The sequence below is a fragment of the Schistocerca serialis genome, chromosome 8 (genome assembly GCF_023864345.2).
Source record: "Schistocerca serialis cubense isolate TAMUIC-IGC-003099 chromosome 8, iqSchSeri2.2, whole genome shotgun sequence".
NCBI lineage: Eukaryota > Metazoa > Arthropoda > Insecta > Orthoptera > Acrididae > Schistocerca > Schistocerca serialis.
In genome coordinates this window covers 407,597,806-407,615,882 of record NC_064645.1, presented here as the reverse complement: position 1 = coordinate 407,615,882, position 18,077 = coordinate 407,597,806, and the positions used below count along the sequence as shown (strand labels likewise).

Here is an 18,077-nt window from a genome sequence, read left to right as displayed (position 1 = left end):
ATAAATCCAACCAGCAAGACTCTCTTGGCACACCAAGAAAACCCAGCCATAACTTGGCGGGTTTTCTTCAACTTGCAGGGAGAACTCGTAGGGCTCCAAGCCATCAACTGAAATTTCATTTTTTGCGTTTGTGTATGCCACCCACGTTTCATCATCATTCACAATTCCCTTCAAAAAATCTCCTTTCATGTAATAGTGTGAAAGCACCTCAGTACCCACCAAGCTCAGAACTTGCATCAGCCTAAGTTATCAGTGACAACATCATACAAAACAGTACTAGAAATCTGCGACAACTGTTTCAGAAAGTTCAGAGAGGATGAATCTTTGATTTTCACAAACTGTTTAGTCAATTTTCTTGGAAAGACCATTACTCACAGCTGAAGGCCTGGCACTCCTCTCTACATCATGAGTGTCTGTCTTCTACCACTTTTAAAAAATTGGACTCATTGTCACACCACACCTTCACTCATAATGCCTGGACAGTATACACTACAAAACTATAAATGTCTGCTGCTGAAATGTTTTGCACTGAAAGAAATCTTATTACTGTTCACACTTCACATTGCATGAGATTTTTCTTTTTTATTACAGCTCTCTTATTTTGAGGTTATAACAAGTGAATGTGCAAAAGAACGAGGTTCATACTTTCACATCTGGACGCTTACTGAATACGGGTACATGCAGATGTGACGATGGCACTCGGCGCACGAATACTAGTGCCACAATAAAATGGTGGTTACTTTCTGGAAAACCCTTATATTTCTTGTTACAGTGGATAATAAATAGTAGAATTAAACTAATACCGATGCAGGTTTGATTATCTTGGATCAGCAACGTATCACAAGCCATGAAATAATTTGTATGCTTTTGATGAAAATCTTGCAACTTTAAGAGTCTACAAGCACATCCTTTCCAAGTACACTGCTCCGCAAACTGTGTAACTAATGGCATTGGACCACTCCTAGATTTACAGGAAAAACAACAGTTGTAATTTAGAAAATGAGTAAACAGAGGGGGGCAAAAGGAGATGGGGGAGGTAGGGGACAGAGAGGTGGGAGAAAGGATAAGGAGGAAGCAAGGGGGTAGGGGAGAAGAGGGAGGATAGGACACGAGGGGGAGGGAGGGATGGAGGACGAGGGAGGGGGAGAGGGGGAGGGAGGGATGGAGGGGGAGGGAGGGATGGAGGGCGAGGGAGGGAAGGAGGGCGAGGGAGGGAAGGAGGGAAGGAGGGGGAGGGAGGGAAGGAGTGGGAGGGAGGGAAGGAGGGGGAGGGAGGGAAGGAGGGGGAGGGAGGGAAGGAGGGGGAGGGAGGGAGGGAAGGAGGGGGAGGGAGGGAGGGAAGGAGGGGGAGGGAGGGAGGGAAGGAGGGGGAGGGAGGGAGGGAAGGAGGGGGAGGGAGGGAGGGAAGGAGGGGGAGGGAGGGAAGGAGGGGGAGAGGGGGAGGGAGGGAAGGAGGGGGAGAGGGGGAGGGAGGGAAGGAGGGGGAGAGAGGGAAGGAGGGGGAGGGAGGGAAGGAGGGAGGGGGTGAGGGAGGGAGGGAGGGGGTGAGGGAAGGAGGGAGGGGGTGAGGGAGGGAGGGAGGGGGTGAGGGAGGGAGGGAGGGGGAGGGAGGAAGGGGAAAGAGAAGGAGGGCAGGGGGAGAGGGAGGGGAAAGAGAGGGAGGGCAGGGGGAGAGGGAGGGGAAAGAGAGGGAGGGCAGGGGGAGAGGGAGGGCAGGGGGAGAGGGAGGGCAGGGGGAGAGGGAGGGCAGGGGGAGAGGTAGGGCAGGGGGAGAGGGAGGGCAGGGGGAGAGGGAGGGCAGGGGGAGAGGGAGGGGAAAGAGAGGGAGGGCAGGGGGAGAGGGAGGGGAAAGAGAGGGAGGGCAGGGGGAGAGGGAGGGGAAAGAGAGGGAGGGCAGGGGGAGAGGGAGGGGAAAGAGAGGGAGGGCAGGGGGAGAGGGAGGGGAAAGAGAGGGAGGGCAGGGGGAGAGGGAGGGGAAAGAGAGGGAGGGCAGGGGGAGAGGGATGGGAAAGAGAGGGAGGGCAGGGGAGGGGAGAGAGAGGGAGGGCAGGGGAGGGGAGAGAGAGGGAGGGCAGGGGAGGGGAGAGAGAGGGAGGGCAGGGGAGAGAGAGGGAGGGCAGGGGAGGGGAGAGAGAGGGAGGGCAGGGGAGAGAGAGGGAGGGCAGGGGAGGGGAGAGAGAGGGAGGGCAGGGGAGGGGAGAGAGAGGGAGGGCAGGGCAGGGGAGAGAGAGAGAGGGCAGGGGAGACAGAGGGAGGGCAGGGCAGGGGAGAGAGAGAGAGGGCAGGGGAGACAGAGGGAGGGCAGGGGAAAGAGAGAGGGGGCAGGGGAGGGGAGAGAGGGGGGAGGGGAGCGAGGGAGGGTAGGTGAGGGAGTGGGCAGGGGAGGGGAGGGAGAGGGGCGAGAGAGGGGGGAGGGCAGTGGAGGGGAGAGGGAGATCAGTGGAGGGGAGGGCAGTGGAGGGGAGAGGGAGATCAGTGGAGGGGAGGGCAGTAGAGGGGAGAGGGAGATCAGTGGAGGGGAGGGCAGTAGAGGGGAGAGGGAGATCAGTGGAGGGGAGGGCAGTGGAGGGGAGAGGGAGATCAGTGGAGGGGAGGGCAGTGGAGGGGAGAGGGAGATCAGTGGAGGGGAGGGGAGAGGGAGGGGATGGACGTGGTGGGCGGTGGAGGGGAGAGGGAGGGGAGGGAAGTGGAGGAGAGAGGGAGAGGAGGCGAGGGCAGTGGAGGGGAGATGGAGGGGAGGGAAGTGGAGAGGGAGGGGAGGGAAGTGGAGAGGGAGGGGAGGGAAGTGGAGAGGGAGAGGAGGGAAGTGGAGGGGGGCAGTGGAGGGGAGGGAGAGGAGGGAAGTGGAGGGGGGCAGTGGAGGGGAGGGAGAGGAGGGAAGTGGAGGGGGGCAGTGGAGGGGAGGGAGAGGAGGAAGTGGAGGGGGCAGTGGAGGGGAGAAGGAGGGAAGAGGGGAGAGAGTGAGGGAAGGGGGGAGAGAGGGAAGTCAGGGAGGGGAGAGAGGGAAGTCAGGGGAGGGGAGAGAGTGTGGCAGGGGAGGGGGAGAGAGGGAAGTCAGGGGAGGGGAGAGAGTGAGGGCAGGGGAGGGGAGAGAGTGAGGGCAGGGAGGGGAGAGAGTGAGGGCAGGGGTGGGGAGAAAGTGAGGGCAGGGGAGGGGAGAGAGTGAGGGCAGGAGGGGGAGAGGGAGAGAGGGGGAGAGAGAGAGAGAGAGAGAGAGAGAGAGAGAGAGAGAGAGAGAGAGAGGGAGAGAGAGAGGGAGGAGGGTGGGCAGGGGGGAGAGGAGGGAGGGTGGGCAGGTGAGCGGGGGAGGGGGAGGGAGGGGAAGGGAGAGGGGAGGAGGGAGGGTAGGGGTGAGGGGAAGGGGGAGGGGAGAGGGTGAAGGTGAGGGGGGAAGGGGAGGGAGGGGGAGGGAGAGAGAGAGAGAGAGAGAGAGAGAGATCATTTACCTTGGAACGTGGATGCCTAGATGGCATGGATGATTCACTGCCAGTGGAGCGAACAGTAGCTTCTGAGTCTGACTGATCAGTAGTTGTTGTGTCAGCTCTCCGTGATACTGTACTGCTCACGTCATCATCATCATCCGAAAACACAGAGTTGGACCGATCATTGAGAGGAGATGGAAAGCAGAAGAATGGGTCGTCTGCAGCTGCTGTAGATGCCTCTGTCTCGCCGTCTGAGCCACTGTCACTTGCTACTGGCTCTAAGTGACCTGTCAGTGGATTAATGAGGAACTGACGTTTCTTCCCAGATGATGTTAGTTCTGATGGAGGTGACGCTGGTGGTTCAGGTGCTGATGGTGGAGAAACTGGCGGTGACATGGCTGGCCTTGGCCTGGATTCAGTGGAAATCCGGTAACTGTAAGGTGGAGCTGTCCCTCGTGGCCACTGACTGGGAGCACTATGTCGAGCTTTCGAAGCTTCAGGCACAGCTGGTCTCATATCTCCAAATCTTTGAAAATCTGTGCCTGGCATCTTCTGTGGTCGCAACTGACTTGCTGATTCTTTCGCTGGGATTTGGTTGACACGCTGCTGTTGAGGTCGGATGACCGGTTGAGCAGTGCGAGGATACGGTGGGGATTTGTTGGTAGTGAATTCTGTTGCTGCTGAAATGAAGATCCCTGAGGGCGAGGAGCTGCAGGACTGGGAGCAGGCAAAGGTCGTTGCTGGCACGAGGAGCCTGAAGGGTGTGTAGGGAACCGCTATACGTTTTCTGCTGCTGTTGCTGTGCAGATTGTTGAGGCACTGGTTGCTGGTTCTGTTGAAGTGAAGTGCCTGACACAGGTGGTGCCTGTTGCAGACGAGAATGACCAGAAGGAAGTGGATGGGCGACAGGGCCATCAGCTGGAGGTGATGCCGGAACACCCGCAAAGGCAGAACGAGGGTGATGTGCGAGTTTTCCCGGCGGGGCTCTCCGAAGGCACAGAAATGAGGGAACCGTCAGACTTTCGCCGAACAGCAGTATGTAACTGCTGCTGCTGTTGCTGTTGAACCACCAGTGCTGCACGAGCTCTGGCCTGCCTATCGGCCAACACTGGTGGAGGCATTTTGGCAGGTGGGCCTCCACTGCCATCGTTCTGCAACAAGTTGACAAGCAATGGACTCGATAGAGCCACATTGGCTGCAGTCACAGGTGCAGTACCAGGAACCTGACAGTTAGGCGGCTGCCTGAGACCTGCAGGCCCTGATGTTGTCTTGTACACAGCTTGCTGTTGTTGAGGCTGGGTTTGGGAACCTGGATATGGAGGTGGAGGTGGTGTTGCAAAATTATGGTGTGCTGCAGCTGGGGCAGGAACTGCAGCAGATGAAACAAAAGGCTGGTCACGCACAGCAGCATGTGCTGCGTGAGTCATACTGGCAAATGGAAAGGGACCTGGATAAGCAGGAGCAGGACCTGCAGGTACTGTGCCACCTGCTGGTGCAGACGAAGCTGCTGTCAAGGAGGCTGTTCCAGGTGGTGTTCCCGAGATGCCAGGTGATCGTCTCGGTTGGGGAAATGGTGGTATAGGGTCACCGTCTGTAGGTGCAACAACATTTGGACTGCGAAATGTGGTTGCAGGAGGTGGTTCCGATTTTGATGCTACTGCTTGCTGCAGTAGATGCACAACACCACGTGCTAGTCCTGCAGCTGCCACAGCTGCTGTGTCAGGACAGCTTGCATTTGATATTCCAGATGTTGATGGTACTGGTTGCTGCAGGGAAACCTGTTCGTCTGCATTCCCTGGAGCTGTCTGAAGGACAATTTCTTGACTTTCTCCTCCAAAACGACTGGCAATCCTCAATGATATTACCTGCAAAATATGAACAACTATAATTAGTAACTTTTAAAGTAATGTTTCCTCTATTGCAAAAAGCTGCATATATAAGGAAAAAAATCAGATTCACAAGTAAACTGAACATTACATGCTACTGGGTATTTGCCTTTGAAATAAACATCTAGATCTCTCTAACAGTTGGTTTATGAATCAGCTTGTTGTCAAGCATTTCTATTTCTCTCTGCCCTTTCTGCTCTCTTATTCAAAAACCTGTTTTCTTTTAATACATATATTTTAGTCTGCCTAATTTGTGGCTTGGTTGCTAAAGTGGAAAGGTGTAAAATTACAAACCCACAGGTTCAGTAGACAATCTTTATTTGGAACTGTCACCCATTACTTCCTTCACACCAGCAATGATTTGCGTATGTGAAAAATGGCAGGTTGCACTATGGTTCGGAGACTGCATTAACCTTCAAGTCTCCCACCAAAAGGCTGGGTAAGTTACTTAATAGGTCACAGGATAACAAGGACATATCATCTACAATAAGGCCATGCCTAGTGGCACTGCAGTGTTCAAATTAAACTTCCAGTTGGGTTGACGAAAACTTTTTACCACAAAAGTTTACAAATGTCTCTTCTGATTTTCCTTTTTGGGCAAATTCTAAGCCCACATTGGGTGTTACTGATTTTTTACTGACAAATGATAAATACCTGAAAAGTGACACATTAAACATTAGTCATTTCATTCCTACAGCATACAAATAAGTTAATGAAAAATTTTTAATGGAAGGAGTAAAGGTTACAGCTCACCACGTCATTGAGGAATTTGATGATCGAAGGTACATATACAAGACTGAAAACATACCTAAACTTTCGGACAATGCCTTTCTTCAGAGCTAACTAGTACAGAATATAAATGTCCACACACATACATACGCCTGCACAGTTATACTGTACCAGCACTGCAACCTGACTTGGGTGTGGTATTCTATGGGTAGAATGAGTAATGGGGGAAACAAGGCAGGGAAAGGGAGAGATCTGAACAGATGGATTCCTTGACTGTGTGTGTGTGTGTGTGTGTGTGTGTGTGTGTGTGTGTTGGGGCAGATGTGTTAAATGTAATCCTTGGGAAGATGGAGGGTAAGCTACAGATGAAAATGAGTTAGATGTACACAAGGAATTACAAATGCTGCTAAATAATGTAAATACTGTTACAGAATAAAAACACTATTTTAGTGCAGAAGTTTAGAGAAAGTAAAAAATGAGTTGGATACGTGAATTACATCCTAACGGCATTACATCATAACCTGAAGCTAACATTTAGCACTGAGACCAAGTCTGTATGGGCTGACACTGAACTGTATTCTACAGTAACCTGATTTTATGTTCCTGAAATTAAAGTTTTCCTACTGTTATAACATTTTTTATTGGTCTTTTCAAATTTCCTATATTCATAACGAAAATTTGCACCCATTTTTGTGTTAACACAATTACAAACAGGAAAACAACTGTGTGGAAGGCATTTAGTTTGATGAAGGAGCAAACTTTTACAAAATTAGAGTTTTCCATCACCAACTACTCCTGAAAATGTGGCATCTTCCAAGAGGATCAAGAAAGTGGATTTGGTCAAGAGATTTGGGTAACTACAATGATAACTGAAAGTTTCCTTATTTCGGATATAGAAAAAGTTGCAGCTGAAGGATTCAGTCAAGATATCCTGCACATTGTTGACAAAATTGCGACTGTTGAAAAGGGATGTCTGTGTACTACAAGGTACGAGGCTAATGTTCAATAAGGGAATCGGTGGGGGATGGAAAGAAAGCACAGCGTAGGAAGGATTAAGGTGTTGATGTGAATATGATGTTGACAAAAGTGTGCCTCCAACTGTGGATGTAAATCCAGCCATAAATACAATAAAGGAATTAAAACACTCCATAATTCTAACATTTAAGGAAAAAAAGTTGTATCTAACAATGTACTAATTTAGTACTTAAGTTATGTTTGAAATTAAAGGTCAGTAACATAAATAAAATATTCTTCAAAAGTAATTTACCACCACTTTTGAAGTTCCTTAAATAGTGTAGAAGAGCAGTTTCACTACATACATATTTTCTCCCCATCTTCAATAATAAAAATAACAACTACTTGTTGGCTTCTGTTGTCAGCCATCTAGGCCCAGCAGAGACACATTCATCAACTGCCGCCTGACATCCATTGCAGGGTGTATGTTGGCATCTGACTTTTCAATTCATCAACTATAGAAATGCATATTGCTCCTTCATGTTTTCTTATGTCATCAATCTATTTGGTACTAGACTGCATACTCTGTCTTTCCTTATCTTTTGGAATACAATAAAGTAAAGAGCTTCCTTGCTCCAACTAACACCCATTCACCTGACTTATAATTCTGACCACACCAATTTCATTTTCACTATAGTTACATGTTTTTGTTCCAGTTAGTACCCTAATATATTTTTGTTTTCTTATCCCTCCTAACAATTTTCATCTCTTCAATGTTTGCTAAGCAACACTATTTCTAACGTCAAAAGTCAAAACTGGTACAAACATGTTTATTACACACTATAGTCAGCCAGCAAGTCACATTTTGAAAAACTTTTTTAATTAATCAGAATCACTCCAGGCAACTGTATCATCGGCAGGTTCTACAAATTAAATGTAAACTTCCAGTATTTTTTGTCCAGTGTGTTGTTTATATATTGCTTTAGTCTACTCATATTTCACTTTCTGTCTTAGATTCACTGCCTCAGTTTAAGAATTTGAAAATGGACTGCTGTAAATGGCTTTAGTGACATAGAATCTCTCTGATTAACTCCTCTTTCCAATTTGAGTTTCTCACCATCATGATTAAGTCTACTGGAAGATACAGGATTTACTTGTTTAATATTCGGCAGACTAACACAGATAGTAGGGCCAATGGCTTATTTCTCAAGGAGTTGAAGTTCAGATTTTGTTGAAACTGTGTGAAAAGTTTTCTTGGAATCTCAGAATGCCAAGACAGAAAAGCTAACCGAGAGTCATTACTCATTCTATAATTTTGGAATATATCTGTCAGTGTGGGCTAATAAGCCTGCAACCCTCCCCCCCCCCCCCCCCTCCCCGCCCAGTCAAACCTAAATAAAACCGGCAACCCTGTCCCGGATGTGGTACCTTCCCATAACCAGTCAGTTCTGCCTCCTATATGTACACACAATACCAAAATTTTGGGAGTGTACAAAATATATGAAGTAATTTAATTCCACGTATGTGGTTTTTCACACAAGAAATACAACACAAAAAGGCAACTGTGCCTAAGAATGGTTGCATTTATTCATAAATGAATGTTGGAAGTTTAATGTAATATATTGACAAGCCATCCTTCTAAAATCACTGTCACATAAGGGAGAGCAAGGGAAACCGAGGGAGAAGCAGGGTAGGAAATGAGGGATACGCAAGAGAGCGATGGGAGGATAAGGAAGGAGGGATAAGCAAGGCATCAAAAGGGAGGATATGACAGGAAAAGGGAGAGACACAAGGGGCAAAAGAGGGGAAGGCACAGGAGCAAAGAGGAGAACCAAAAGAGGGGTAGGCAAAGGAACAAAAGGACGAGAATCAAAAAAGGCTGAGGATGAGAAGTCACAGGATGCCATGGGAGGACGTTGAGGGATGCCAAGGATGGAAGAACAGGGATGTAAGCATATAGAATGCAGAAGGCAAGCAGTCACGGGAGATCAGGAAAGGAAGGGCAAAAGGGCAGGAGGTGGACAGTCGACAATGACCTGGACAGAAGAGCAAAGGGATAGGTGGGGAGTAGTTGAGGGAGGCTGGGAACAGAAGAGCAAGGGGGCAGGTAGTAGGTACCCAAGGAAGGCTACGCGCAAAAGGGTGAAAAGGAGCAGGTGGTAGATTGTAGGACAGATGGGCAGGAGAGGTCTAGTTGATGGCAGAAGGGCTAGTGAGGTTAGGCCGACGGCAGAAGAGCGAGGAAAGTCAGGTTGACGGATAAAGGAAATCTGGACAGCAAGGTCGGACGGACGGACGACGGCGAGGTCGGACGGACGGAGGACGGCGAGGTCGGTCGGACGGACGGACGACGGCGAGGTCGGACGGACGGACGGAGGACGGCAAGGTCGGACGGACGGACGGAGGACGGCGAGGTCGGACGGACGGACGGAGGACGGCGAGGTCGGACGGACGGACGGAGGACGGCGAGGTCGGACGGACGGACGGAGGACGGCGAGGTCGGACGAACGGAGGACGGCGAGGTCGGTCGGACGAACGGACGGACGGAGGACGGCGAGGTCGGACGGACGGAGGACGGCGAGGTCGGACGGACGGAGGACGGCGAGGTCGGACGGACGGAGGACGGCGAGGTCGGACGGACGGAGGACGGCGAGGTCGGACGGACGGAGGACGGCGATGTCTGACGGCGAGGTCGGATGGCGAGGTCGGACGGACGGAGGACGGCGAGGTCGGATGGCGAGGTCGGACGGACGGAGGACGGTGAGGTCGGACGGACGGAGGACGGTGAGGTCGGACGGACGGAGGACGGTGAGGTCGGACGGACGGAGGACGGCAAGGTCAGACAGACGGCGAGATCGAGGACAGAAGGGCAAAGGATGTTAAGGATGGTGGGCGAAGGACATCTAGAGTGGGAAGGCAAGGGCGGCTGGGCGAAATACATCGACAGCGGTGGTCTGAGGGACATCAGCGGTGTTGGGTCGACGGACATCAACGGCGTTGGTCCGAGGGACGCCGACAGCGTTGGTCCGAGGGACGCCGACAGCGTTGGTCCGAGGGACGCCGACAGCGTTGATGCGAGGGACATTGAAGAGGAAAATCGTATAAAAACTGTCAGGTGCAAGATAGTTTGAGGGCAGAAGGTCAGGGGTGGCGATAGATAGGTGGAAATGGCAATTTAGGACGACGGAGAGGTATGCCAAGGGCTTATAAGGGGCAAGGCTGAAGGGTCAGTGAGGCTGGCAACGGGCTGAGGGTAGAGAACAAGCAATGGCAGAAAGCGATGGGAGTGTGGCTTATGGATGACCAGTTAGGGTGGAGGGGGCTGGGAGTGGAGCTCATGTTGGGGTGGCGAGGAAGGAAAAATGGCAGTAAGGGTGGGAGGATGGGGGCTGGCTGGTCAAGTACGTGAGTTAGCGAGGGAGAAACGACAATTTACTGCCGTCTACACAAATAGTAGTATAAGTTCGCGACAAAATTTCTGTCCAGCATCTCTGGCAGAGATTATATACTGTCCAGTTGCATTAATGTGACCACCTGTCAAACAGGCTGAATAACCACCTTCTGCGCGGTGGAACACTGTGAGATGTGCAGAAGAAAAGTCAATGAGGTTCTGAAAAGTTTCGACAGCTCTGTGTAGCCGTGGCGATGGCGACTACGCTCGATTTCTCAGTTAAGGATCCATGGCACAAACATCCCGTTTGCGGTGGTCCCAAGATTCTTGAATGGTTTAAATCCACGAAGTTCGGTGGCCAGAGGAGCACAGTGTACTCATCCTGATGCTCTTCAAACTACATACATACACTGCTAGCTATGTGACACATTGCACTGTCCTGAAAGGGGGCGCCATTGTGCCAAGCAAAAACAAACTGCATGTACGAGGTGAACTAGTTCCCAAGGATAGAAGCAAACTTGTGTCGCTCCACTGTGTCTTCCGAATGATGAGATAACCCAGGGAATGCCACAAAAAGTTTTCCCAGACCGTAACGCTCCCACCTCCGGCCTGAACCCTCCTATGATTGTTGTAGGGTGTTTGCTGTCAGACATTTCACGCCATGAACGCCAATTGCCATCTTTCCGATGTAACATAAAATGCGATTCATCCAAAAAAGGCATCTGTTGCCTCTCAGTGGACATCCAGTTGCAATATTGACGTGTAGCTTCCAACCTTCGTCGCTGATGAACAGCAGTCAACATGGGTACATGAAACAGGCGCCTGCTGCGCATGCTCATAGATAACATTTAACGAATGGTCGTTAAAGAGACACTGCCGGTAGCCACTTGGCTCTCTGGGCGATCAGTTGCTGAACACCTGTAAGTATATTCACACGCACCCATTTCTACAGCTATTGTTCACCCCTGTCATCTATGGCTCGTGGTGCAACACAGATGCCTTGATGCCAGTTTTGGATGGGTAACACTCTCACAACACTTCTCACAAATATCATGTCATTTTGACATAAAATACAATACTGATGACTGCATCATTGGCTACTGCCTTAGTGACAAGGAAGAATATGAATGTTGTTGTTCCTCAATTCACTCACAGAAATTCAAGCCGTCCTCTAAGGTTCCAGCATAACCACATACTCAGAATTCACAACATATTCGGAAATAAAGAGCCAAATATTTGTGAGGAGAAAGAATATGAATTTTATTGCAGCTGATTTTGGTTGCAGCATTTAAAACTGCACTCTGTGGTTCCCACCCAACCACACACTAGGAAATTACCACATATTAGTAAATACACAGCGAAACATCTGTGACATGGAAGAGTATGAATATTATCTCCCTTAGGTTCCTGCCTGGACACACACTCTGAAATCGCCACATATTTGTGAAAAGGGAGAACTTTAATTTTAATTAAAGCTGTCCTTTTGGGTTCCTGCGTAACCACAGATTTGGAAATGACAAAATATTTATTTCATCCTTTGTTGTCAAAGCAGATGGAATGTAAATAACATTGTGTATTGCAGAATTTACTTGTATTACATTCATACGGTCCCACAACATATTAACAACACTAACATGAAAACAAATAAATATATAAATAAATATTTGCATCTGATCAGATGCAAAACCACGCCTTCAAGTCGAGAAAGCACGCGTTATTCATTACGCTAGCACTTAAATATGTGATGTTTGTCTCCTGTCTTGGTTATCACATTCTCTCTTCAAGGTTTATATTGTTGATGCGTTATAATGTAACAGTTAATAATGGTGAAGTATTTGTGATAAAATTTTCAACACTCTGTTACCCTGAAATGGCATACTGCAAATTATAAAACTAGCATGTTTCATGTTTAATTTGTAAATTATTGACAATAATAATTCACTCCTGAAAGAGCACTCTTACATGAAGGCATTAGCCACTGATAAATCATATTGCATGCTAACGAAAATTGACAGCCACTCATGCAGTTGTTGATATTGTGTATGAAGTCAAAATGACATCATGTTTTCAGGAAGTGTTGTGAAATGAGCGTTGCCCATTTTGGAGAGCGCCATTTTGCCGAACACAGTATACTTTAACCATGGCAGTAAATGAATGGTTTACAGACTTAGTCGTTCCAGAAATGTTTCCGCTTCCGGCCTGAAAGCTAATGACCATGCCCTTTAGGGTGTCGGACAAATGCTCCGTTTTCGTATTACGACAACGACTGCATGGCTTTTCATAACCCACCAACAAGCTTTATAAGCCCTCCATTGCTAGGGCTGTCACCTGCCATCTGTGATTGGTTATGCATGATGACATCGAAGATCGGTGGTGGTCAGATTAATGGGACTAGATCTTGTATTTGTAGCTCCATCATAACATATTACAGCACCAGAAATATTTTGTACAAAGCATTAATTACAATCACATAAACATAATTGCGTAACAGAAAACACTGCCAGATGATAATTAGAAATTACATAATTATAGCCCATTTATAGTCTGCTCATCACAAGAATAAACTTGATGTAAACAAACGCAATGACTGGTCAGAAACTACAGCACACGTACACCGGTGCTATTATGCTCTTGGAAGTAGGCCCTGCTTATGTAATAGATACCTTACCACTAAGTTACTTTAAATGAAACTTTTAAGATATTCTAATATATTCATAGCCATCAACATTTTTCTTAATCACTCTTTAGCAATGTAGTTGTTTATATAATAGAGGGAAACATTCCACGTGGGAAAAATATATCTAAAAACAAAGATGATGTAACTTATCAAATGAAAGCGTTGGTATGTTGATAGACACACAAACACACAAAAGATGATGTGACTTATCAAACGAAAGTGCTGGCATGTTGATAGACACACAAACAAACGCAAACATACACACAAAATTCAAGCTTTCGCAACAAACGGTTGCTTCATCAGGAAAGAGGGAAGGAGAGGGAGAGACGAAAGGATGTGGGTTTTAAGGGAGAGGTTAAGGAGTCATTCCAAGCCCCGGAGCGGAAAGACTTACCTTACGGGGAAAAAAGGACAGGTATACACTTGCGCGCGCGCACACACACACACACACACACACACACACACACACACATATCCATCCGCACATACACAGACACAAGCAGACATTTGTAAAGGCAAAGAGTTTGGGCAGATATGTCAGTCGAGGCGGAAGTAAAGAGGCAAAGATGTTGTTGAATGACAGGTGAGGTATGAGCGGCGGCAACTTGAAATCAGCGGAGGTTGAGGCCTGGCGGATAATGAGAAGAGAGGATATACTGAAGGGCAAGTTACCATCTCCGGAGTTCTGACAGGTTGGTGTTAGTGGGAAGTATCCAGATAACCCAGACGGTGTAACACTGTGCGAAGATGCGCAGGCCGTGTACCAAGGCATGTTTAGCCACAGGGTGATCCTCACTACCAACAAACACTGTCTGCCCGTGTCCATTCATGCGAATGGACAGTTTGTTGCTGGTCATTCCCACATAGAAAGCTTCACAGTGTAGGCAGGTCAGTTGGTAAATCAAGTGGGTGCTTTCACACGTGGCTCTGCATTTGACTGTGTACACCTTCCGGGTTACAGGACTGGAGTAGGTGGTGGTGGTGGGAGGGTGGATGGGACAGGTTTTACACCGGGGGGCAGTTACAAGGGTAGGAGCCAGAGGGTAGGGAAGGTGGTTTGGAGATTTCATAGGGATGAACTAAGAGGTTACGAAGGTTAGGTGGATGGCGGAAAGACACTCTTGGTGGAGTGGGGAGGATTTCATGAAGGATGGATCTCATTTCAGGGCAGGATTTGAGGAAGTCGTATCCCTGCTGGAGAGCCACATTCAGAGTCTGATCCAGTCCCGGAAAGTATCCTGTCACAAGTGGGGCACTTTTGTGGTTCTTCTGTGGGAGGTTCTGGGTTTGAGGAGATGAGGAAGTGGCTCTGGTTATTTGCTTCTGTACCAGGTCGGGAGGGTAGTTGCGGGATGCGAAAGCTGTTTTCAGGTTGTTGGTGTAATGGTTCAGGGATTCCGGACTAGAGCAGATTCGTTTGCCACGAAGACCTAGGCTGTAGGGAAGGGACCGTTTGATGTGGAATGGGTGGCAGCTGTCATAATGGAGGTACTGTTGCTTGTTGGTGGGTTTGGTGTGGACGGACGTGTGAAGCTGGCCATTGGACAGATGGAGGTCAACGTCAAGGAAAGTGGCATGGGATTTAGAGTAGGACCACGTGAATCTGATGGAACCAAAGGAGTTGAGGTTGGAGAGGAAATTCTGGAGTTCTTCTTCACTGTGAGTCCAGATCATGAAGATGTCATCAATAAATTTGTACCAAACTTTGGGTTGGCAGGCCTGGGTAACCAAGAAGGCTTCCTCTAAGTGACCCATGAATAGTTTGGCGTACGAGGGGGCCATCCTGGTACCCATGGCTGTTCCCTTTACTTGTTGGTATGTCTGGCCTTCAAAAGTGAAGAAGTTGTGGGTCAGGATGAAGCTGGCTAAGGTAATGAGAAAAGAGGTTTTAGGTAGGGTGGCAGGTGATTGGCGTGAAAGGAAGTGCTCCATCGCAGCAAGGCCCTGGACGTGTGGAATATTTGTGTATAAGGAAGTGGCATCAATAGTTACAAGGATGGTTTCCGGGGGTAACAGACTGGGTAAGGATGCCAGGCATTCGAGAAAGTGGTTGGTGTCTTTGATGAAGGATGGGAGACTGTATGTAATGGGTTGAAGGTGTTGATCTACATAGGCAGAGATACGTTCTGTGGGGGCTTGGTAACCAGCTACAATGGGGCGGCCGGGATGATTGGGTTTGTGAACTTTAGGAAGAAGGTAGAAGGTAGGGGTGCGGGGTGTCGGTGGGGTCAGGAGGTTGATGGTGTTAGGTGAAAGGTTTTGTAGGGGGCCTAAGGTTCTGAGGGTTGACGGTGTCGGGTGAAAGGTTTTGTAGGGGGCCTAAGGTTCTGAGGATTCCTTGAAGCTCCGCCTGGACATCAGGAATGGGATTACCTTGGCAAACTTTGTATGTGGTGTTGTCTGAAAGCTGACGCAGTCCCTCAGCCACATACTCCCAACGATCAAGTACCACGGTCGTGGAGCCCTTGTCCGCCGGAAAAATGACGATGGATCGGTCAGCCTTCAGATCATGGATAGCTTGGGCTTCAGCAGTGGTGATGTTGGGAGTAGGATTAAGGTTTTTTTAAGAAGGATTGAGAGGCAAGGCTGGAAGTCAGAAATTCCTGGAAGGTTTGGAGAGGGTGATTTTGAGGAAGAGGAGGTGGGTCCCGCTGTGACGGAGGACGGAACTGTTCCAGGCAGGGTTCAATTTGGATAGTGTCTTGGGGAGTTGGATCATTAGGGGTAGGATTAGGATCATTTTTCTTCATGGCAAAGTGAAATTTCCAGCAGAGAGTATGTCTGTAGGACAGTAAATCTTTGACGAGGGCTGTTTGGTTGAATCTGGGAGTGGGGCTGAAGGTGAGGCCTTTGGATAGGACAGAGGTTTCGGATTAGGAGAGAGGTTTGGAGGAAAGGTTAACTACTGAATTAGGGTGTTGTGGTTCCAGATTGTGTTGATTGGAATTTTGAGGTTTTGGAAGGAGTGGAGCTGGAGGTGGGAGATTGAGTAGATGGGAGAGACTGGGTTTGTGTGCAATGAGGAGGTTGAGGTTTGCTGGAAAGGTTGTGAAGGGTGAGTGAGTTGCCTTTCCGGAGGTGGGAAACCAGGAGATTGGATAGTTTTTTTTAGGTGGAGGGTGGCATGTTGTTCTATTTTGCAGTTGGCCTGTAGGAGGATGCTCTGAACAGCCGGTGTGGATGTGGGAGAGGAAAGATTGAGGACTTTTATTAAGGATAGGAGATGACGGGTGTGTTCATTGGCTGAGTTGATGTGTAGGTGAAGGATTAGGTGGGTGAGGGCAATGGATTGTTCAGTTTGGAACTGGTATAGGGACTGATGGAAAGAAGGGTCGCAGCCAGAGATGGGAACTTTAAGTGTGAGGCCTTTGGGGGTAATGCCAAATGTCAGACAAGCCTGAGAAAATAAAATATGGGAGCGTAATCTGGCTAGGGCGAAGGCATGTTTGCGGAAGGAATGTAAATAAAATTTAATGGGGTCGTTGTGGGTGTGTTGTGAGGGTGACATATATATTTATAATGAAAGTGCTGGCAGGTTGATAGACACACAAACAAACACAAACATACACACAAAATTCAAGCTTTCGCAACCAACGGTTGCTTCATCAGGGAAGATGAAAGGATGTGGGTTTTAAGGGAGAGGGTAAGGAGTCATTCCAATCCCGGGAGCGGAAAGACTTACCTTAGGGGGAAAAAAAGGACAGGTATACACTCGCACACACACATATCCATCCGCACATACACAGGCAGACATCTTTGTTTTTAGATATATTTTTCCCACGTGGAATGTTGCCTATATATATATATATATATATATATATATATATATATATATATATATATATAAACAAAGATGTGACTTACCAAATATATTTTTCCTACGTGGAATGTTTCCCTATATTTTATATATATATATATATATATATAAAAATAGAGGGAAACATTGTGAAGGGTGAGTGAGTTGCCTTTCCGGAGGTGGGAAACCAGGAGATTGGATAGTATATATATATATATATATATATATATATATATATAGTTAAAAGGTGCCGAGAAATAGGTTGTTCTTAATGTTTTTAATAGATCTACAGAAAAAAATTGGACTCTGAAGTTTTCTGAGGGACTATATTTAATTTTGTTGAAATACAAGTATAAATTGGATGTATGGTGGAATCTGTAATGTAACAGATTGATATACTACGGTAGTTAGTGAATTGCTGGTTCAAATCCCATGTTGGTCTACCTTTTTGTTTCAATTTGAAATACTTACATCTCGTAATTGTAAAATTCATTGTCATTTTTTTTATGAATAATGCAGGTCTTCTTGTTTCTAATTACATATCCCACGCAAAACTCTTGTTCTCATTTCAAATATAAATTCTTAATTATCGATATTTTATGAAAGGCTGTTAATAAAGATTCCTTAAATTAAGAGAACATGACGATTCAGTTTTTTTGGACAAAAATGAAAAACCAATTATTCGTTATTTGGACTATGTAAATTATTTTATACCACAGATGTAGTCTCACACGAACCAGAGTGAAAAGTGTTGTAGAAACATGAAAAACAATAATTTTCACAACCCAAGGTTGAAAATACTACTATAGTTGTAAGGTTCTTTTATTTACAACACGACCGGTTTTGGGCTCTTATACACCCATTGTCAGGTGTTATACTGAAAATAGCAAAGAGATCGGAGATGACAACAGTTTTTACACACAGTAATACACATAAAAAAGCAAAAAGTTCCTTATAATAGTTCAGAAACCACCAGACAGGCCAAGTGCTGTAAAACCAAAGTCAACAGCAAAGTGACACCAGACAGTACCATCAACGACTGCCTGGGTGAAGAAATATGCACTGAATATCAGGACACTTACAGTCCGTGCTGTGACCCTGAGCACCAAGGTGGACAATTATGAGTGTAAGTGCAGGATTGAGAGTGAATATGTTGTGGGAGTGTATTATGATACAGTATAAGTTGAGTGGGTGACTGAAAAATACTTTGGGTAATGAGGGT

The 18,077-nt window shown here is 47.5% G+C and overlaps 1 protein-coding gene across 1 annotated transcript in view; it reads right to left on the bottom strand.

Annotated features, from left to right (window-relative positions):
* The window catches only part of LOC126417040 (uncharacterized), a 55,939-nt gene that overhangs the window by 30,239 nt on the left and 7,623 nt on the right, over positions 1-18,077 (bottom strand). The window contains exons 5-8 of the mRNA XM_050084930.1: positions 9,110-9,671; positions 5,878-5,962; positions 4,435-5,287; positions 3,447-4,369 (exon numbers count right to left, since the gene is read on the bottom strand). Coding sequence (XP_049940887.1) covers positions 3,447-4,369; positions 4,435-5,287; positions 5,878-5,962; positions 9,110-9,671 — 2,423 coding nt within the window. The remainder of the gene's footprint in view (positions 1-3,446; positions 4,370-4,434; positions 5,288-5,877; positions 5,963-9,109; positions 9,672-18,077) is intronic.